The 24129-nt window shown below is 33.7% G+C and overlaps 4 protein-coding genes across 4 annotated transcripts; all 4 read left to right on the forward strand.

The window, feature by feature from the left end:
- Positions 1-11031: 11031 nt before the first annotated feature.
- On the forward strand, positions 11032-12072 carry LOC145627935 (uncharacterized). Its single transcript, XM_081680277.1, has one exon. It carries the CDS (start codon positions 11032-11034, stop codon positions 12070-12072), a length of 1041 nt encoding a protein of 346 aa, XP_081536403.1.
- Positions 12073-12098: 26 nt separating this feature from the next.
- On the forward strand, positions 12099-12650 carry LOC145627936 (uncharacterized). The gene has a single exon (XM_081680278.1). The coding sequence runs from the start codon at positions 12099-12101 to the stop codon at positions 12648-12650; it is 552 nt and encodes a 183-aa protein (XP_081536404.1).
- Positions 12651-19726: 7076 nt separating this feature from the next.
- Positions 19727-21282, forward strand: LOC145627937 (protein FAR1-RELATED SEQUENCE 5-like). Its single transcript, XM_081680279.1, has 4 exons — positions 19727-20042; positions 20124-20228; positions 20338-20475; positions 20621-21282. The coding sequence occupies exons 1-4, from the start codon at positions 19727-19729 to the stop codon at positions 21280-21282; spliced, it is 1221 nt and encodes a 406-aa protein (XP_081536405.1).
- A 1491-nt stretch (positions 21283-22773) lies between these two features.
- On the forward strand, positions 22774-23574 carry LOC145627938 (DNA repair protein XRCC3 homolog). The gene has a single exon (XM_081680280.1). It carries the CDS (start codon positions 22774-22776, stop codon positions 23572-23574), a length of 801 nt encoding a protein of 266 aa, XP_081536406.1.
- Positions 23575-24129: the final 555 nt, after the last annotated feature.

Raw genomic sequence — 24129 nt, forward strand, 5'->3', positions numbered from 1 at the left:
GCCCTATTTGGGCCATGTTGAGTAAAATGCGTTGTTAAACTTCTTGAAATGCTATATTGATGTGATTTCTAGCCTTAGACACCTAATATTATCCAACAATGACATGTTATGAGAAACAAAAAGGCTATTTCACAAGAAAGGTAGAAAATGGGCTGAATAGAAGTCATATGGGGCCATATTAGGGCCATTTTGTGTTAATATGCTCTTTTGATGTGATTTCTTTCCTTATACACCTATAACTAGATAATATTGACATGTTATGAGATAAATAAAGTTCATTTAATAAGAAATGTAGGAAATGGGCAAAGTAAGGTCATATAGGCCATATTCGGGCCATTTTGGGTAAAAAGCGTCATAAACCTTAACAAAATGCTCTCCTATACAATTTTAGGGCTTACACACATACAACTATCCAATATTGACATGTTATGAGAAAGAAATAATAGTTCATTTGATAAGTAATGTAGTAAATGGGCTATATAGAAGTCATATAGGTAATATTTGATAAAATACATATTGTTTGCCTAATTAATTATTTTTAAAATAATGTTTTTGTATTTCAAGTTTGGCAAGGTCCAAAAGGATGGTCCGTTGACAATCAAGGAGCTTAATGAAGTTCGTGACATGTTGGCGTCTTTTATCACCTTCAACATGTAAATGGCATTGTAATTGTATATTATTTATGTTAAGTTTTGAACTATATAACTTATTATTCATTATATATGTGTACTTACTATTATTTGTATATGTAAGCAACTTTTTTTTTTTTTGTATTGCGTTTGAGAATATTTGTATCTATATATATAATTGAATTCTTGTTTCTAATATTATTTTTGTATATAATAATTAATAATATTATTATTAGTTATTATAATAATAAAATTATTAATTATTATATTTAATATAATTGTTGGAATTACAGGTTATTATTATTGCAGGTTTTTTTATTAAAATATTATTGCACGATGGAAAAAAAAACGAAAAAAAATAAAAATTACATCATAGGCACCGGTTAGGCAGCAACCGGTGCCTAAACTATCCACCACCAAAAAAAAATGGCGGGAGAGCAGTTTTAGGCACCGGTTAACCGGTGCCTATTCTACCCTATGGCACCGGTTAACCGGTGCCTATTACACCCTATGGCACCGGTTTTGAACCGGTGCCAAAAACCATGTTTTTGGCACCCCTCACATAGGCAGCGGTTCAAATCGGTGCCTTAGACCGGGTTTGAACCGCTGCCAAATGCAATTTTTCTCCTAGTGCATATGGAGTTAGTAATCTCATGGATTATGAATGGGGTGTAACCTTCACGGGTCAATCGTTGTTGCCTATCGTTGTCCCTTTATCGTTGTTGCCTTTTATGATCCATGAACGGTTTACAAGTTCCTTAATTACATGTTGGTGGCTCCCTACTTTCCTTGTCCCTAATCGTATTATGTCAATTTCCACTTCCTATGAGTGCCAAGCATATTCACACATGCTTTAACGTAGGCGTACTTTGAACGACGCCTACACGCGTGAATTCCACGAAGCTATTCGACAGGCAAATCAGGGAGAGAATAGAGCCCCAAGCGTTGCTCCTCTACTTAGTCCACGAGATTCGAACAAGCCGTCCACCAATACTAGATTGGTCAAGTGATTGAGGAAAACCGCGATCACCACCTTTACGGAAAACCGACCACCGCATGAACCACCACCACCACGAGACACCACCGACGCCAAGGAGGAGGAGAAAGCCGTGTGAGAGAGAAGACTTTGAGAGGGGTTGGGTTTCGTGTTAGCTAATTCGAGTTTGATCAAATGATCAGTTAATTGCTTACATGCAAACCAAGTTACCTAGTCTATTTATAATCTCATTGTAATTAGACTAGGGCATGAAGCCCAAAACTCTCTTATCCACTCCATATGGCCGGCCACCTAGAGTGATGAGGCCCATGATGGGCCTCGTCCTCTAATGCTTAATCTAGCCCCTTTGTGTAACCTTATAGGATCCGTCCAATTGGGCTTTGGGCTAATTTACTAGTCCAAAGATCGTTAGTACCTCTAGCTATGGAAAAACGACGACCCAAATGTATGAACTTAATTATCTCCATAATTTAATCCATTTATATATCTAATAATTGCACACGACGAAGACATAACTCCTTCAATCTCCCTCTTCTCTGAGACAAGGGTGCAATATTCAAAATCCTTAAGTCAATGTATGTGTCGATTTGATAATATGATTGCATCACACGTCGAAATCATATTAATCTACAAATCGTTTCTTGAAATCTGAGTTAGAATTACTAAACCAAATGATTACTGTGTAATGCATTTGAACGCGGCCACGTATTTTCTGAATTCTCCCTCTTCAAGCGGCCATGACATATTGCATAATTTAATAAGTAGACTCTATCCAATCTTGTGGTAACATGACTCCCACTAAACTTCTGAAATAACCAAGAAACACCCTTTATAATCTCCATTTATGGCTAGACGTTTGAGTGTACCACAGTCACAACATCCATAATGAAATCAATGTTCCACTCATGTCAAAGGAATCCACTAATATATACGGAAGCTCTATATTTGAACTTCAAAGTAGGTCAATAGTTCGATCATGCATCATTCATGCATATCCAAGTGATTGACTGAGCATCACTATGCCCCTATAGCCCATGAAACTGCGCTATCCAATCAATCTGACATGCTAGTCCATTTATTGAAATCATTTATGTCCACTTTAATGATCTCGAACTAGGAACTTAAATAATATTTTAATTTTGTTCACCTGTGGGGTTTCAATTCACCAGGTCATCAACCTGATGAGCCCATCAATTCATAATTATTTTGGACATTTTATTTAATTTCTAAAACCATAATTAAATAAGAGAAATAATAATTTCTATTTTAAACATAATTCTGCAAATATATGCATTTCTCATGTAATATGTTTTCTCAAAACATATACTACTTAAATTACATAACTTGCTTCAATCCTAAGACTTTAATATGACTCTCATACCTTAGTCCATGGAAGAGGTTTAGTGATTTCTCACTCATAATAAAACTTTGCAGAACATGACCTTCCTCTGGTTAATGATCTCATAACCGAGGTGATATCTCAAATCTATAAGTTTGGATTTGTGATGTGACCCTGGCTCCTTTGTTCTTGGGCAAAGGTAACCTGTTAGTCACATGACATTTTAATCTGAACTTCCTCTGTAACTATCTTACTATAGTTTAATACACATATTCTGACATTGAGTATGCAACAGTGCTCTGCTTTGAACTCTTCAAGCTCACTGTCCTTCTCCATCCAGACACAAATATGCATTTAGATCACAATCTAGAATCATCTTGCCTGTTTAGAAACTTGCATTCATGTAACCTTTTGACAACTTGCTGATATTACCTTTTAGCACTGTAGCTAGAAGAATTCCTTTTAGTGCTTCTCAAGTACTCAAGGATCTGTTCTTGGTAATTCTCCGTATGCTTATTCTGAATTTGCTTGAAACCTACTACACATGCACAAGTCATATGAAACATCTTGCTTTGTACATTTCATGGCACATGTAATGAATCCTTTTGCAAAAGCATGAGGTACATTATCCATATAACTCAACTCTATTAGCTTTTGAAGGCACTGAGTCTTACTGAGTGTAATACCATGAAACATGGGAATACATCCTCTCTTAGAGTCTTGCTTCATGAACTTGTCAAGATCCTTATCAACATAAGTCTCTCGATTCATTCCAATCATTCTTCAAGATTCACTTCATGGATTTTAATTCCCAATATGTACTCAATGTCTCCTAAGTCTCACATATAAAAACAATCTTTCTAACCACTGCTTGACTTATTCAAGCATTGATATATCATTTCATATGAACTGTATGCCAACTATATACTAGACTAAGAAGACCAATTACTCTCACTAAACTTCTTGTCTCTACAAGATTCCTTTTCGTTCTACTAAGGAAATCAAACTGTTTTATTGCCTAATCAAAATGAATGTTCCAACTCCTTATTGCTTACTTTAATCCAAAAATGAATTTTCGAAGTTTGCAAAACTTTCTAGGAATTTCTTGATTTCAAAACTCTTAGGTTGTATCATATACATGTTCACCACTAAGAGCATTTCATGAAGGTGATTTTTATACCCATGACTAGAATAATCCAAATAGGCTTAGCCAACTAATAGGTTTGACCCTATTTGTAAGACTATTGGGGACTAATACATCTTTACAAACATGGAGTCCATACTGGATTTCATGGCTTTAAGCCATTTCCTGAGTTGGCTCTTATCCAAAGTCTGCTTGTAGGGCATGGATTCTAACCGTTCTAATAAGAAAATTTTAGAATCCACCTTTTTCTCATAATCAACAAATTGTTTGTTTTGATCCCAAGTAACCTACGAATGATATGAGCGACAATAGAATTATTTTCTTCAACTCTTTGAAGCCTTTCATTCAAGTGGGACGATAGGAGCCTCGCTAGTGGAATTAGCTTGCTTCGACATTCATGCGCCTTTGTCTCTGATGTAGTGTTATCCACATCCATTTGTTGCTCGTCTTGAATCTCATTGAGATCTAACTTTACTCCCACTTCGCTTTGTAGGAAGACATTCTACAACAAAATAAAGCATAGGTAACAGTGAAAAACTATTGCCTGATATAAATAAAGTGTTGCCTTGTAGCTAAGGCAACACATATGAGGCGTAGTTTATGCCCCCGTTGTCTATTCATAAGGCAACACATTTTTATTCAAAGGCAACACTTTTAAAAGCCAAAGTTAAATGACACTTAAGGCAACACTTTTTCACAGGCAACACATGAAAAATGTTGCCACCTAAGGAGACAATCCAAAGTTGTTACCTTATGTCATAATATGCAACAACATTTTCTATTGTTGTATTTGCTAGTAAGAATGCAAAGGTGTTGTCAAACATGTTAAAGACAACACTTGAAACTATTATATATAAATTTAAAAGGCTAATATGAATATAATGTATCATTGTATTCTTATAAAGTTGCTATAGTAGAACAATGTTGAACATCGAAATATGTTGTAAACATTTTACTAAACAATTCCAAAGTAGTAAAATTTGTAATTGAAAAAAAACCCAATAGTATCAACATGTTTTAATACCAATACATCTCAATAACCTATTTTAGAGTATATTACAAGATTTATTGCTATAATTTTGGTCTAGCTAATAAATTGAAGAAAAAATTGTGTCCTAACAATAAATAACAATAGAGAACCTAAAGCAAATTGAAATTGATCGATGACGTCACATTCTTCTTCTTACTTGTTGCCTTCTTCATCTTCTTCTTGCTCACTTTCTATACTATTCAATCCCTATATAAAAAAAAAGTATAGCTAGAATAAATATATTTCAAATGTACCAACGTAAATGCATAACTAATGACATAATGAAAATTACAAAAAAAAAAATGTATAAAATAAAAGTCATAAGGACTTGGATCATTTTGTTTGTTAGACGAACAATTAAACTTCATATATATCTCTCAAATGCACTAAAAAAATGAAAACCTTTGTCAATATCTATCTCTACTACCTTGCATAGCATAAAAATCAAAGGGTTTATACCTTGGATGTAGAAGCTAAAGAATGAAGTTGAAGCATCTCTGTTGAATTACCATCATTCTTGAATTTACTATCAAAAAATGAATAGCCAAACATGCTTAGATCATAAGATATTTGACGATTTTGTTGTTGAAGTTGAGAAAAGGAGCGAAGACCATTTGCCATTTCCCTTCTATCTTGTTGTCTTTTCTCCTCGTAATTTTTTTGTATAGCTTGACCTCCTTAACATGCTTCTTTTCAACTTCCTTCATTAATGTAACAATATAATGTTTCTGCAACAATGAAAAAGTACTGTATACCAAAGTTCAACATGATAATGGACTTAACATTCATTAGTAAAAAAGTTACATTATTAAGTATTATTTATATAAAACTTTAGAGATGATTTAAGGCTATCATAATGTTCTGATTTATAAGAAAACTTAATATGATTGAAATAATGTAATAGGACAATTAGAAAAAACCAGAACTGCAAATATATTGTACATTATTTGATAATTCCCCTAACACTTATAATGGAGTGGTTGAATTAATACTATGGAGTGGTTAAATCATTAAATAATATCATCGACATTGTTCTTTCTAAAAACAAGCACACAAAGGCAAACACAAATTATAATGGGTGGTATAATCTGGTTTTCTTGGCCTGGCTTAATCTCGTTCAAATTATCTTAGTCTAATTTTGTATGAATCTATAATTCTAAGATTAATCTCCTAATTTTAACATGTAGTATAAGGTTTAGAGAACTTCACCATGTATGTTCAGAAGGGTATAATAAGTGATTGATGTACATGCAAATAGGTTTAGAACACGTATGAAATCAGGGTATAATAAGTGATTGATGTAAATGCAAATAGGTTTGGAACACATATGAAATCAGATTGGTAGACATGGAATCTTTACAAGATTTTATGAGTAGTAGCGTAATCTAATGAGTTTTATATTTGAACTTTGAGCAATATACATTTACTACTAAATTTCTTCCCTCTTTCATCATAGCATGTAGAAAGCCGATTATGCACCTTCTTATTACCATATCAACAGACAGGTAGCCACCACCCAACTTCCAGTAGAAGGCAGCAGTCATCCACCAGTAGCAGCACATGGTTAGCCACCCATAATAGCAGGCAGCTGGCATTCACCAGTCATAGCTTTTAGACATTGGAATAATTTCATTTCTAGCTTAATTAATTCATGTATTTATATGCTCAAGGTGCCCTTACCAACCTCTTTTTTCTTTCTTTCTTTCTTAAGGTGCTCTTGCTAAGAGCCAGCCTTATACGTCATGCAATATATGGTAACAATAACCAAATAAGACAATTAGCAATCGTAAACCATTTTTATCATATTTAAGTAATTGAATAAGTAACTCACCAAGACATAATTCCAGAGTTCTTCTTTCCTCATATTCCGTAGTATGGGAAAATTTTCTTTATCATTCTCGTTCTGGTTTAAGTGTTTAACTTCTGATCCTAGTGTTTCAACAGGTTGCTGCGATGTATGATTAGGAGTAGATGAGCCACCACGTGAAGAAACCAAATAAAATTTCTGCCGACGTTTCTAAAAGGCTAAAGCTGCTATCACTGCTTTTCGAGTCGGAACCTTCATTTTGCGACTCTACAATTGTAAGCAATATTAACAAGTGTAAATAGCAGACATGCTTATTGATAAATTATATAGCATAGGAAACCACTACCTTCCATGGAATAGTCCTAGACTTGAGATTACTTTTAAAATGTGGAATAAGTAACTCTTTATCAGAGGAATCAAGCTAATGCTCTATATCTGAATCTGGGTTAGGCCCATACAGCCCATCTTCAGTACAAACCTTATTCATTTTATGCTTACTACAATTGCCTTTACTATTTTGTACTCTCTCCATCGGTGACATGGCCTTTTCCTTCAAACCTAATTCTTGCATTTTTTACTTATTTTCTTTAATCCTTTCCAATCTAAGCCTCTCATATTCAGTAATTCTTGGTTCATGAGTTTCAAGAAGCTTATCATTAGAACCTCCTATAGCTCCAAGCTTAGTGGTTTTTTTCTTTGTCATACTTGTAGCTAATAAAATGTGAAAATAAATCCAATGAAAAATAAATATATATAAGCTGTCATAAAAGCAAGCTTGTACAAAATGAAAAGTAATAGCAAAGCGATAGCTATATGTATTCCGGTTAAAAATAGTCAGTAATTTAATTAAACCTATTATATGCTGCATATTTGGAATGATACCTGGTCCAAACAACTTAAAAGATTAGAAAACTGAAGGTTAGGCTAAGGTAATAACTAATTAAAATACATGGTCTATGGTTAGTAGAATTGTATGTACTGGTTTGCTACACAAAAATTACTAATTAAAAATGTACTACAAAAAGGGGCTATTAAATTTATTCAAACTATGTGTAGATCAGTTTAATTTAGTTGGCATCCTAATTGTACATTAATATAAACTACAGTTCATTTTAATTTGGTTTAGAAAGAGTTTAGGTCATATCAATAATCATATATTTTGTATCCTCACAATCTGGCTATTATATTCAATTTAAAACTCTTCTGCTCAAGTTACAAAACAAGTAAGGCTAACCATCTGTTTAAAAATCTAGCTGATTTCACAAAAGGGTTTGCATGATTGAAAGCTTAACAACTAGCCTCTGTTAACTTAAATTTTAGTGGCAAATTATGTTCTATACGTTATTCAGACTAAAGTAGAGCGAACAGAATATAACTGATTTCTATTGTGAACAAATCAGCATATATCTCAGACATGGGTCTTTTCCTAGAATAAATGAGAAGGGGTCTGCACTCAACATAATATTTATTTCACTCAAGAGTATTTCAAATTCAGAACACCTAACTTCTTTAGCACAAACTAAGGTGCAGTACAGCACCCTGACCAAACAAAGGGGTAGTAAAAATAAGGGGTATAGAACACATGACTCACTTAATTGACTTTCCTTTATGATCTAGGCACTAACAAGCATACTTATTTCATTTAGAGTTCCTTTACCTCAAATTTAACAGGTACACATCATGTAAATTTTTTTTAATCAAACATGACATATACCTATCTCTAAGCACATGATTATGTGAATTAATGAGGTTTATGCTTGCAAATACTTGATTAATACTTAATATAATTAATTAATACTTAAGTAAATTAATGAATTAATACTTGCCTAATATACTTAAGTAGACTAGAAGACCCCTAGGATAACAATTCCTATAACCCCAATTCTATCTAAGTTGTAAAATCTTAACTAAATAACTCAGATCATTATCATATTAATTTCCAATAAGCTAAACTAATTTTGATAATAAACTAGTGGCATGCATGTGATCTGTAGGATATGAATTGATAATCCAAATTAAAACGTCAACCTTGAATGATTACATGTAAATCATAACCATTAAAATCATCTTAACCCATAATCAAATTACAAATATGGTTCTCAAGTCTGAAATTATTAATTCTATGCTCTTCTTTGAAATATTAGTTTAGTATAGAGAATTTCATACTCAATAGTTTTTAATAAGTCACTTTCACACATAATTCAAATTCAATAAATAAAATTAAGGATAACTATGCGGATCAGGGGCGGATCTAGGGGGGTTCAAGGGGGTTCATTGAACCCACAGATTTTTTGGAAAAAAATTATAAGTTTTAATTTTTTTTTTTAAAAAAAAAAAAAAAAAAAGGTTTAAAAGAAATTTTGGTGAGAATAATTATCACACGGGTAAGTTTGGCACATTGGTAATTCTATGGAGAGTAGAGCAGCGCGCTCCTTTAGTACCTTAGGTCTTGGGTTCGACTCCTACTGCCCCCCTTTTTTGTACTTTTTTTTTTTAAAAAAAAAAAAAACTCCTTACATTCAAATTTCAATAAGTCATATTTCAGAAATCAAACATCAGACATTTTTCCCCAAATTCCCAAACACCAAAACCCTAACTTTAAAAAACTCCTTACATAAAGATCCGCCCATGCCGCCGCGGCACGCCGGCACCGCACACTGAGACACCGACGGCCGACCGGGCGACCGGCGAGGCGGCGACCACCTCACGGAGATACGGACGAGTTGACTGTGGACGACTTGACGAGGGACGACTCACGGACGAGTTCAAATTTCGAGTTCTTCTCTTCTACAATTGTGACTTTGTGAGTCCTCTTTATCTCTTATTCCTCATTTCCTCTACTCCTATTAAATCTTAATCTTGGTTTGCTTCATTGCTTGTTTTATTTTTTAAATTGGTTTATGGTTTTGATATATTGTTGAATTCTTGAATTGTTGAGAAATTGAATTGTAGAAAGTTAGAAGTTAGAAACTTAAAATTATAAATTTTTACTTGTTCTGTTAATTGAAATTTGATAATTAGAAGAAGTTTATATTGTCAAATTTGTGTTTATTGGGGACTTGTGATTTTTTTTTTGAAAGGGAAGTGCTCAGCGAGCACAATTATAATTAATCAGCTGAAATCAACAGCAGCCAAGGCAGCAAGACCTTGTTTATTGGGGACTTGTGATTTTAATTGATAATTAATTGTGTATTTTGTGTATTATTGTAGATTGTAGAGCTTTAGTTACCATGAGTTTAGAGTCTTTTTGGAAACGTGCCGAGAAGTCACAAAAGTCCTCTACTTGTTCTTCACCTAGTTCAAGGAATCCTCCAATAGAAGAAGATGTTGTAACTCCTATTGATGATGCAGATATTGAGTCTCCTAATGATGATGCGGATGTCGTGTCTCCTAATAATGATGCGGTTCCAGTGGCTGCTTCAATTCCAATCCCTGAAAACACAACTCAAAGTAATCCAAATGCTAGTGTTGAGTCTGATGATACTCGCATTTATGATGTTCATCTTCTTCCACATGATCCTGGAAAAAGAATTCCAATTTTGGAATATCCTGCTATTGACAGAGATGCTGTGAGAAGAGGTTATATTACAATGAAACGTTGTGATCCACGCACTCATAATTTCCCTCGAAGACAAATAGGAGGTATGCGTCGATTTAATGTTGCTTGGTTTGATAAATATGATTGGCTTGAATATAGTGTGGAGAAAGATGCGGCTTTTTGTTTTGTGTGCTACTTGTTCAAAGATAAAGTTGATTCTATGGCTGCTAATGATTGCTTTATTAAAGGGGGGTTTAGAGGATGGAATAAGATTGGTAGATTTAATATTCATGTGAGAGGTCTTGGTAGTTTGCATAATCAAGCTTATGAAAAATACAATTTTTTTCATTAACCCAAAAACATCAGTTGCCGAATCTTTTTCCACTTACACCACAGAAGCTAAACTTCAATACAAATCTCGATTGACTTATTCATTAAAATGTATTAAGTTTCTTCTAAGTCAAGGCTTAGCTTGTCGTGGGCATGATGAAAGTGAAGACTCTTGGAATAGGGGTAATTTTCTTGCACTCTTAACACAAATAATCAAATGACTTCTCCTTTAATTCAAAAGGACCTCATTAATTGTTGTGCTAAAGAAACCACTAGACTTCTCATTGATGATATTGGGGATGACTACTTTGGAATACTAGCAGATGAATCTAGTGATGTATCTCAAAAGGAACAAATGGCCCTTTGTTTGCGTTATGTGAATAATAAAGGGAAGATAACTGAGAGGTTTCTTGGAATTGTACATGTTAAGGATACCACTGCTTTGTCACTAAAGAGTGCAATTGAGTCTTTGCTTATGGAGTATTCATTGAGTTTGTCTAGAGTTCGTGGACAAGGTTACGATGGTGCTAGTAATATGAGGGGTGAGATAAACGGTTTGAAGACTTTGATCATGAATGAAACAAAACAAGCTTATTATATTCATTGTTTTGCTCACCAACTTCAATTAACCCTTGTTGCTGTTGCTAAGGATAATGATGATTGTATTTGGTTGTTTGACCAACTTGCTATTTTATTGAACATTATTGGTGTTTCTTGTAAGAGAAGGGAAATGATGAGAGAAATACAATCTCAACATGTTCTAGAAGCATTAGATCTAGGGGAAATTGAAAGTGGGCAAGGTTTAAACCAAGAACTTGGTTTAGGTAGGCCTGGTGATACTAGGTGGGGGTCACACTACAAAACTGTTTCAAATGTTACCTCATTATATGCTACTATTGTCAAAGTTATCGAGAAGGTTGGATCAAATAAGCTTTATAAGGATGATCGTGTAAAGGCTATCACTGTTATGTCTACATTTGAATCCTTTGAGTTTGTTTTCATGATACATTTGATGTCTGAAATATTTGGGCAAACTGATAAATTGTGTCAAGCTTTGCAAAGAGGAGACCAAGATATTGTTAATGCCATGTCATTTGTTACGTTGACTAAGGAACAATTGCAACAAATGAGGGACCATGGGTGGGAAGAATTTTTGCATCTTGTGCTTTCTTTTTGTGCTAAACATAATGTGGAAGCTCCTAATATGGATGATATGTATGTCCTCGTGGAAGATCAAAACGCTTCTTTGCCAAAGTGACAAATCTTCATCGTTTTCGGGTAGAAATGTATTTAAGTGTCATTGATTTACAACTCCAAGAGCTTAATAATAGATTTGATGAGAAAAATATGGAGTTGCTTATTTGTATGTCATGCTTAAATCCGGTAAATTCATTTGCGGCATTTGATAAGCAAAAGTTGATGAGACTTGCCGAGTTATATCCCGAAGAGTTTCCAACTAATGACATGACAATGACTGCTCTTCGTCATGAACTTGGTTTCTATATTAATGACATGCGTACAGATGCAAGGTTTGGAGACTTGAAGGGTATTAATGAGCTTTCTATGATGCTTGTTGAAACAAATAAGCATACTTCTTACAAATTAGTTTACTTGTTGATAAGACTAGCATTGATCCTTCCGGTGGCGACTGCAAGCGTGGAACGAGTGTTTTCATCAATGACTTATGTAAAAAATAAGTTGCGGAATAGTATGGGTGATCAACTATTGAATGATAGTTTAGTTACTTATCTTGAGAGAGACTTATTTGCAAGAGTTAGTGCTGATGATGTATTAGCACGCTTTCAAAGTATGAAAACTCGAAGAATGCTTTTGTAGTTTTTTTTTTTTTTTTTTTTTTTTTTTAGTGTGTAATCCATCCATTTGTAATAAAAATTTGAATTTATGTATTGAATTTTTAATCAATATATGATCATCGTTTTTTTTTTAAGATTTCGAACCCACGGTTCGGAATTCCTGGATACGCCACTGATGCGGATTAGTTAAAAAATTATAGTCAGCTATGTATAAAAATTATAAAACTGATTGAAATCCAAATCCAAAATCTTTCCAAAAACAAAAACAACCAATTGCATAGTAACCGTAACCCGAAATTAAATAGTAGAACAATCAATCACAAAATAACCCAGAAATAAAAATAAAACGAAAGCTTAAAAATTAAGACAACCCAGAATATATTACATCTAAAAATCAAATCCAACATCAAATTAACCAGTTATAAATGACAAATTCACTTCAGAGATTAAAAGGGCAATGATGACTTACGAATGAAATTCAAAATACAACAACGATTTCGCCGGCATCAAACCCAACTAGCTAATCATAAATGCAAAGAAAGCAGTGTGAGTAGAGAGCAAAGCAACTAGTTAATTATGAAATAGATACTCCATAATCTTAATTAACTCTCACCTGAGTAGAAAGAAAGGATGTGAATAACCAATTGTGAGATATGATCATTTTAAGGTGATGAGTGTGTTGTATAATGAGATCAACAACTTAATAGTGGAGTAACTACTGATTCATAATGAAAAATTTTTGGAGCCAAAAATAATTTACCATTTCGCGGGTTTGGAGAAGAATGAGGTGTTGAGGATGGAGTTGAGCCGTTGAGGATGGAGTGACTTGTTGAGGATGATTGGGTTAGGTTTTGTTTTTTTGTTATTTTTTTTTAAACTTATTTTTTATTTTGAGAAATAAATGTGGAGTACTAGCTACGGAGTAATGTTTCTATTTTTTTTTTTTTTAGGAATAAACAAGGGGATCTTACTTGGGTGGGATTAGAAATATCTTAATGAAACAATGTTGTTATCTATTATTGGATTATGATGAAGAAATGATTGGATTAAAAAATATTGTGAATAAATTAAAATGGGTATTGGTAGCAACTTGCTAGTTTGAGGATGGTAATAATAATAATAATAATAATAACAACAACAACAACAATAAATAAATAAATAAATAATCAAACTATTTATTTTAACGAATAAAAAATAGGTGTACAATAAATATTGTATATCTGTATTAACATTGTCCTAAAATGATAACTAGTTAGTCTTCCATTGACTAATATTACTCCCAATATAGATACACTAATTTTTAAAAAATAACCGGGTGTACAATAATTATTGTACATCCATTATAAAGATAGCCTAAAGTGATCAGAAGTTACCCCTAAAATGAGTAAAGGTTACCACAATATGCATAAAAGTAGCCCAGTACAAACAAAAATTATCTACGCTTTATTAGTAAAGAATCACATTTTAAATTACTAAAAATCAACTATTAGTGATTACATGTAATTAAATTACCTTTATAAAACTTTTCTTTACCATTATAAAACTTTTCTTGTTGTCTATTTATATAAAAAAATTTATAAATAAATAAATAAACTAAAGGAACAACCGCTGACATCATATTGTCCACATGGCAGCTTTATAAGAAAAATTTTCCCGCCTAAATAAAAATCTGACGTCATTATATTTTCTTTGGTTTCAAATTTCAAATTTAATTTCTCCTCCTCTCAATTTATCTATACTCTTTAATTTATTTATTTTTCTTCAATCACCAACTATTGGTATCTAATACATCTTTCCCTTTTGTTTCATGGAACAAAATACTTTGATGTATATATATATATATATATATATATATATATATATATATATATATATATATATATATATATATATATATATATATATATATATATATATATATATATATATATATATATATATATATATATATATATATATATATATATATATATATATTATATATATATATATATATTTTTATATATATATTTTTCTATTTTCCTTTATATATCACAAGTTTAAAATCATTTTTTATTTTCTGAATTATGCTTAAATATTCATATTCGGTTTGTTCTTCTTCAAAATTAATTTTATAAAATTAGCATTTACAACTAATGGTTATGTCTCAATAATTTTTCTTATACATAAGAATACATAAAATATATACTCTATATTTCAAAGAAATCCGTGCATCGCACGGAACTAATCTAGTTGTATAATATTTAAGGTTACCCAAAAAAAGGAAAAAAAATTACCCTAAAATTAGCTAAAAGTTAACCTTATACCGCTCGTTGTACACTAATATTAGTGTAAACCGGGTGCATACAAAAGTTTTTCATAAATTTACTCTATGTAAATAGATTTAAAAAGGGGGGGGTGGGTTGTAAGTAAAAGCTACTATAATATCCTTATAAAACTTATTTCATTGGCTATTTACATTAAAAAAAAAAAAAAAAAAAAATTGGCAATAAGTAAGCCTACTAAGGGAGGAAATTTGATCTCAATTAATTCTAGTTAGAAAATCATGAACTTAACCCCAACTCAACATTGACCTATACATAAATGGTAAGTATTTTGAGTTGATTTGATGTTAGCCCAATTTGTTTTCAAACATAACAAATTGAATTATTGACACAACCTATTCTAATCCAAATGAATCAGGTGGATTATAATGGTAACTTTGGCTCATTATGACCTAATCATCAAATGGTCAACCTGTAATTGAATTATTGATACGAAATAACCAATTGATACTAATACTCCCCATGTTCTTATATAATCCGCATAGTGAAACTTGACACATATACATTACTTTGACTTTAAATAAATACGACTAAATGTTGGTAAAAAATTTTAAATTGAGATTATGATACCTTATATTATTACCTATTTAACATTATATTTCATGATAAAATTAGATTTTCATACGTTACCAAAAAACGGTAGTCAAAATTAAGGTTTGTTCAAATTTACTGAACTGAGCTGAACTTAACTGAACTGGACTGATTGGAGCTGAATTGAACGAACTAACTAAACTGATTGGAGCTGAATTGAACTGAACTTAACTAAGCTGAAATGAATATTTTATGAGAGAAGAAAATTAGGAGCTGAACTAAACTGAACTGATTGGAGTTGAACTGAACCGAATTGAACTGAACTAAAATTAAGTAAATGTGAACATGCCCTTAGTATATAAGTAGTGAAAAAAGTCAAGTATGTCAACTTTTTAAGAATTGAGAGAACAATAATTTTACAATGATTATACACTTTTAATCTAACCATCACCAATCATACTTTCTTAAAAATGAATACTTACCTTCGTTTATTTTTATTTGACACATATTCCTATTTTAGGAAGTTTATTTTTAGTTGACTTATTTCTTTTTTGAGTACGTTTCATATCTTTCATTTACCAGTGTTTTCACTTGCTTTATCATTCTCTCTCCTCTCCTTAATATGTGAGCCGACCTAAATTGAACGTGTCAAATAAATAGAAATGTAAATGGTATATAGTTACACATTAAGGAGTATAATAGCTTTTTGACGGACCATAGATTATAATCTTAATTGATAAATAAGCTACTCATTATTAATAATTAAGTCCAAAATCTAAGTTTATTATGATCTAGTATATACTAATTTTGTTAAAAAATGAGTATATTATAATGATATGGTATTATTTATTCATATATTATTATTACTATTATTATTATTATTATTATTATTATTATTATTATTATTATTATTATTATTATTATTATTATTATTATTGTTATTATTATTATTATTATTATTATTATTATTATTATTATTATTATTATTATTATTATTATTATTATTATATTGTTGTTTTTATTATTACATCACTAATCATTGAAATAAAAATCACTTACACTTTGTTTGGATAGGAAGAAATGTAAGGAAAAGAAGAGAAGAGAAATGGAGGGGGACAAAATCTCTTGTTTGGGAAAAAGATTGGGGGAAGGAAGGGGAAGGAGAGGGAGGGATCCATTTTCCCTTTCTCTATAATAACCATAATCTCTCCGAGGGGTGTCCGTTCGGTTTTCGGTTTGGATTTAATCCAAATCCGATCCTATCCGAAATATAATTCGGTTTTCAATTTTCCAATCCGATCCGATCCGAATTTCTCTCTTGATCCAATCCGAATTAAAATTCGGTTATTTGGATCCGATCTGAAAATCCGAATTATAATACATTATTTTTTTAGCGCCTAATACAATTATAAAAATAAAGCTTTACTATAAATGAAAGTCTTCAAAATCATGATTAAAATAAATAGTTCAACGTCAAGTCATTAATTAATTAATACAAAGTCTCTCTAATTTATTTTATGTAGTATTAAGTATTTGAGTTAAACTTCAAAATATACAGAAATCCATATTTATACAAGCTTAATTTTACAATTCGGTTTTCGGTTTGGATTGGATCCAATTAGGGTCAATCCGATCCAATCCGAAAATCCGAATTTCCAAAAAATCTCAATCCAATCTGATCCGATTTAAAGTTCGGATCCGATCCGAATTGATAATTCGGTTTGGATTGGTTTGGATTTCGGTTTTTATCCGAATTATGGACACCCCTAATCTCTCCAAAATTGGAGAGATTTGGAGGGAAAATGGAGCTCACCTCCCCCTCCCTTTCTTTTCCCTTCCCTTCCTCCATCTTCCCTCCCCTTCTTTTCCTTCCTTCTTTTCTATCCAAACAAAGCGTTAAACTTAACTAACCCCAACTAATTCGTTAGTTCTTCCTTCAAAGTAGAACAAACAAGAGGATTTCTTGGTCTCTAGGTACTTGAGACCAAGATGGTCTCAACCAAGGTTAAAAATAAAAAAATAAAAAAAAATAAAAAATAAAAAATAAAAAAATTAGCTGGAATTGAAAAAGTTAGAGTGCAGACAAAATAGCTGAATGAAAGAAAAGAAAAGGACAACAGGTGGTGGGGGACCAGTGTTTTTGTACTGTGAAATGGAAATTCTCACATATTTCACCCCTTCAATTTTTCCCCCAAATTCATGGCGGGATCAAATTTCCCCAAATTTTTCCCTCCTCTTCAAATTTTTTTGGAAAAATTAATGGATTCCCATCCATTATTTTTTGAAGGCTCGACTACAACAATAATCAACAAATCAGCTGGGAGGAGTTGGAGTATTTTTGTGCTGGATTTCTTGGCGGCTCAAACCCTAGTTGTCTGTTGAATTAATTCACGGAATTTGACTCAAATTCTTCATCAATTAATAACTTCAGCAAGTTTACCGGTGGCGAAATGATGCGTAATTTTTCGACTACAGAGATTAAGATGATTGAGGTTAGTGTTTCGAACAATCTTTGAATTGGTTTAGTTTGCTCTACAAACTCAAGCAACTGAATTAGTTTTTACTGATAAATGAATGCCTTATTTGCTGGTAGTTGTAAATCAATGCAGTTAATTGGTAGTAGTTGTAATTGTTGAGATAATATGAAGATGGTAGTTGTAAGAAATTGATTCAATTGAACTGGGAGAGAGTTTAGAAAGGATGCAAGTTACAATAATTTACATTCAAAATTGATACCATTAAATATCAGATTGGTACCAAGTACCTTCTAATTGGTATTAGCAAAAATGACAATATGGTACCATCTAAAATAAAGATCAGATATTTTTGGAACTCTCATTCCCATTAACTGAGATGGAATTGCATAAGCGGTGAAATGCGTAAGAGATGGAACTGAGATTGAATTTAATCGATGCATTGTGGTTCTGTTTGTATGTTCTTCGGACATAATTCATGAATTGAATTAGTGAAGGTGGATGTAAGTTAATGATATGAACTTGTTTTATTTATGTGTAGTAGTCGGATTGTATGTTTGTTGGGGTAATTTATTTGATGAATTATGAAATAGATTACAATCAAATGGTAATTGATGGATGTACGGTTGGTTTTGTCCTCGGTTTATAATTTTTATTCCTGCCAATTTGGACAAGTATGAATTTTGTTATGTATAGCAGTGGTGTTGATTTATTGTAATGTTGTGAAGATTGTTGCTTTGTACTTTATTATAATGTATTATAATGTGAGAAGTGATAGTACTATATTAATATTTGGTTTGTTTGGGTAGGATTGTAATGTTGATAACCAGAACAGTGTCATGGAGGGGAGCACATATGTTAACTCCAGTTCAGATAGCTCATCAGATAGTGATGATAGCTTGCAATTTGATTTAAATGAGGATTTGAATATTGATGGAGGGGATATTTTTGATTTGAATAAGGACCCTGCTGACTGTAGTACTAGTGATTTGAATAATGACCCTGCTGAATGTAGCTTTCCTAGGGATGTTGGTGAGTTGAATAATGATTGTGGACACAACTTACACAATTCGGGAACAGGTAGATGTATAGGTGCAGCTGCATTACCTCATCCAGAAGTAGGGATGGAGTTTAGTTCTTGGGATGACATGAATAATTACTATCGTACATATGGAGAGCAAGAAGGATTTGGGGTTGTGTGTATAGGTGGGAGAAATAATGATGTTTACAACAAAGCGGCATATAGCAGTTATGTTTGGAAGTGCGAGTGTTATGGAATTACAACATACAAGAAGAGGGTTAATGGGAAGAGGGTTGTGGTATATGATGAGCCATCGAAGAAGAGGAAGAGTAAAAAATGTGAATGTCCAGTGATATTGTATGGGCAAGGCCACAGTGACGGTGTGTGGAAGATTAAGAAAGTCGTTAATGAGCACAATCACACTTTGAATCCTGAGCTATCAAGGCACATTGCAATGTACAGAAAGCAAAAGATTACAAAGAATTTGGAGCAAAGGATTGAAACTGGCCATGCTTCTGGTGCCTCGGTTAGTCAGATTTTCAACAACATGGCGGGCCAAAGACACGGAGTCGGGAATGTTGGTCTTACGAAAAAAGATATTCATAATTTAGTGAATAGGAAGAGGAGATTGAAGTTAAAAAACGGTGATGCATCGGCTATGCTTGAGTATTTTGATAAAATGACTGCCGATAACCAAAAAATTTTCCAGATGCATCGGCTTGATCAGAAGGGCTGATTGAAAGACATCATGTGGGTTGATGCTAGGAGCAGGGAGGCGTATCAGTATTTTGGAGATGTTATCTGCTTTGACTCCACTTACCTTACTAACCAATACGAACTTCCCTTCTCAAATTTTGTGGGTGTCAACCACCATGGTCAGACTATTCTATTAGGTTGTGCTTTGGTATCACATGAGGATGCTGAGACATTTGAGTGGCTGTTCAAGACATGGCTGTCTTGCATGAGGGGAAAGCGGTCGGCGACTATCATGACAGATCAAGATGCAGCGATGAGGAAGGCAATAAGAGCCGTGTTCCCTATGCCGGCAACACGTCATAGGTGGTGTATGTGGCACATCATGAAAAAGTTTGGTACGAAGTTGGGTGCTGTAAAAGATTACGAAGCTGTGTAAGATGCTTTGCAAGGTGTGATCTACAACAGCATTACACCTGATGAATTTGTTGATTCTTGGTGGGAAGTGGTGAAAAAGTTCAAGCTAGAACAATATGAGTGCTACGAGTGGCTGGAAGGTTAGTAGCTCCTTAAATTAATTTTGTATTTGAGGGTTATTTGTTCTTGTTTTATTTAATATTTGTTATGGAGATGATTTCTGAAATCTTCACTGCTAGTTATTGATAGAGGTTTCAGTAGTTGAACTTGATATGTTGAAAAATGCAATGAATACCATTCTAGCCATAGATGGTACCATTCTAGTCATAGATGGTACCATTCTATTCACAGATGGTACCATTCTACACACAAATTATACCAAAGCAAGTAATGTATTACCATCCTAGTGAAAGATAGTACCACAGTTGACATATAGAAAAAAATGCAATGAATTTTAATGGTGATTTTTATTTCCTTATGCTGCTGTGTCATCTTGTTGAGCTTGAGGTATCTTGTTGTTGCTTCATTGTAGGTCTATACGAGGAGCGAGAGATGTGGATTCCTGCGTATGTTAAAGGGGTATTTTGGGCAGGAATGCAGACTACTCAACGTCTTGAGAGCATAAATAGTTTTTTTTATGGTTATATTAATAAACATACCCGGCTGTGTGAGTTTGCTCCTAATTATATTAAGGCGATGGAGAGCCGAGCTAATGATGAGCACGAAGCGGATGCTAATTGTGCAAGATTCGTTAGGCCTCTAATATCGGAATTTGCCTTAGAAGGTAAATTCCAGAAGGTGTATACGGATGCAAAGTTTGTGGAAGTTCAAAACCAGTGCAACCGTGTAGCATATCTCACTATTGTGTCGAAGAAGTTATTGTCACAAAATGAGGTGGAGTATGTGTTTTCAGATCGTGTGTGGATTTATTGCAAGAATAAGAAGAAGAAGACTCCCCTAAAAGGTCGGTTGAAGGAATATACTGTTGTGTATAATACAGAAAGGAAAGAGGCAAACTGTGACTGTCGACATTTTGAATGTCATGGAATTATTTGTAGGCATATAATAAAGGTGTTAGACATGAGTGGAGTGACTGAAGTTCCATCCATGTATGTTGTGGATCGATGGAGAAAGGACATAAGTAGGACACATACACTTGTCAAAGTTGCGTATCATAACGCATTAAAAACATAGGAGGTGCGAAGATATGATAAGATTATGTTATCACTTGAACCTATTGTACTTCGTGCTTCTGCATCTGATGAAGCTGTGGAAGTGTTAATGGACTTGATTCAGCTAATGAGCCTAAAAGTCGATGAGTTGCATGCGTTGGCTGAAGGGTCAGGCCAAGGTTCGGGTGGTGAAGAAAGGCCGCCTAGTGGTGAAATGATACCTCAAGCTCCCAAAACCGTAACCCCCAAAACCCCTAGCTCAGTTAACAAAGGTAGTGTTGTAGGTTCTACGGATACACCAAATTCTTCTACATGTGTGAAAGATCCTGAACCTCGGGGTAATAATAAGAAGGGGAGACCTCGAACAACACGTTACGTATCTCCAGCGGAAAAGGCCATGACTAAGGTACCAAAGACAAGGGCCAAAAAGAAACAGGGCAAGGGACATGACAACGAAGTACAATACGGTCAGGTGAATCCCTATCCACCTGAGTTCATTCAACAACAAGTAAGTTGAACTGCTTTAAGTGTTTTATTATTGTGCCAATTATTTTCCTTTTTTTTTTATTACTTACATGCTAAGTAATTACATTATTACAGGTTGGTTTCCCAAATGTATTACCTTCTCGGCACCATATTGGGAATATGTTTCCCAATAGTCAGGTAACATCAATTTGAGTAAAGTGTATATTTCAGTGTGTTAAGTGTTGGAGATGATTGTATTCATAGTTGTGTTATATATATGAATATATAGGTCAACAACCAAGGATACTTTGCTGGTGACCCATTGGTCTTCACCGGAAGTGGGAGTGTTCCTTTCCCACCGTTTAACAGGAGGGTACTAGCTGGTGGGATACACATGAGCCAGCATAGTGAGGCAGTTGGTTACTTCACCGCCAACAATGCGTATGGTGAAGTCGAATTTGGTGATGGCAGCCATTTTATCAACTCGGCACATGTGCCCAACACGACGATACAAAATCCACATTCGCATACTCTCATGCAAAATCCAAATCCACATTTGCGAAATGTACATCCCCATCCTAGTTTCTCCATAAATAATAGTTAACTTTACCGAACTTGATTGTTCTGGTGTTATGAGTTGTTGTTTTGAATCATTGGATTATGTAAATTTTTATTAGTATTTTAAACTAATACAGCACTTGAACTGATTGCGGTACAAAACTAGGCCTATGATGGTATTTAACAAAAATGTCATGGTATTCATTACAACCATCCAGGCCTTGGAAAGGTATGCCAAACCACAAGCCCTTGGAAAGGTATGTCAAACCATCCATCCCTTGAAAGGTATGCATTACACACCAATGAGGATGTCAATTATACCATCATAGACAGGCTAAGAGCACGTGTGTGTGGGTGTTTACCTTGCATGTACTTGTGGATAATGTAATCCAAAGGCATTATCCACATAAATATCCCAGTACCCCCCCTTACATATACATTACCAGCAGATCTATCAAACTAGTGAAAATATTAAACTACACTTATGAAAATGAATCAAAAATGTAAGACCAAATGTCAAAGATTAGACTTGGTCTTAGAAGGTGGTGTACGCACCGGTGAGGTAACTGAAATTTACGGTGAAAGTGGTGTGGGTAAAACACAAATATGCTTGCAGTTGGTATTGAATTGTACGTTGTTGCCGGAAGATGGTGGCTTATATGGATCCTCTATTTACATACAAGCGTGCCCAGTGTTTCCAGTGAACAGGCTTAGTCAGATAAGTACACATCTGTTACAACATTACGCCATTGATGAAAATCCACTTTGTTTGGTTCAAGTGAAGAAGGTTGACAATCCTCAACAAATTCTTTTAGTGTTGAACCAAGTTGAGCAAATGGTGTTGTACTCACATGAAGGATGTAGGCACACCAGGGTTGTCGTGCTTGATTCTATAGCACATTTATTTCGCGACGACCATGACAACACATCAAAAGGATATTACGAACGGCACCGAATGTTAGTAGCCGTAGCTAGAAAAATGAAACAAATTGCTGAAAGTTACAACATTGCACTCATAGTCGTCAACGAGGTCACCGATGTGTTCGACGCACCATTTCGTTCGGGGAGCTCATCCTTGCAAACCTATACGTCGGGCCAGGAGGTCAAACCATCCTTGGGGACTGCTTGGGGGGAAGGTTATATTTCAAATAAGATGTTCATTTCAAAGCAATTCAACACAGAAACTCAATCATGGTATCGGGAGTGGATGGTAGTAAAGAGCAGCTCCCCACACCTTCAATGGCGACGTTGTCCTTTTAGTGTAACAGCTATGGGTTTGTCAGATTATTAGAGACATTGCTACTTATACTATCGTAGAGGTTTGATGGTACCTATAATGTACCATACTATTCGTTAATGGTACCACACATTAGTGTCTATATGCTGTAATAAAATTATTTGCATGTTGGGGGTTTCATTTACCAATGAACAATGTCTATACTGAGTACCATGTTTATTTTCTTCCGTTTACTCTCTAGATGGTACAATAATTTAATTCATTCCAATACCATTCTAGGTGACGATGGTATTCGTAAATGTGCTGTAAACAAGCACATTATTCCGTACATGACATTAAAAGCGTGCCAACAACTTGAAATAATGAAAGTGCATCAGAATTAATACATTCAACCCATATTGTACTTGCAACCTAAACAAAATTAAACACTCCCACTAAACCTTGAATAGAAACACCATTTCCTAAATTGTTACATTTTATCATATTTGATCATGGAAAAAAAACCCGACGGTGAGTCTTCGTCATCCCACAAAAGAAAAAGAATCACAAGGAGCATGACCCGTCGGTACACGTATGCCGAAAAGGGAAAAGCTAAGGTTGAAGACTTCG

Source organism: Chenopodium album, chromosome 4 (assembly GCF_948465745.1).
Source record: "Chenopodium album chromosome 4, dcCheAlbu1.1, whole genome shotgun sequence".
In the NCBI taxonomy this organism is placed as follows: domain Eukaryota; kingdom Viridiplantae; phylum Streptophyta; class Magnoliopsida; order Caryophyllales; family Amaranthaceae; genus Chenopodium; species Chenopodium album.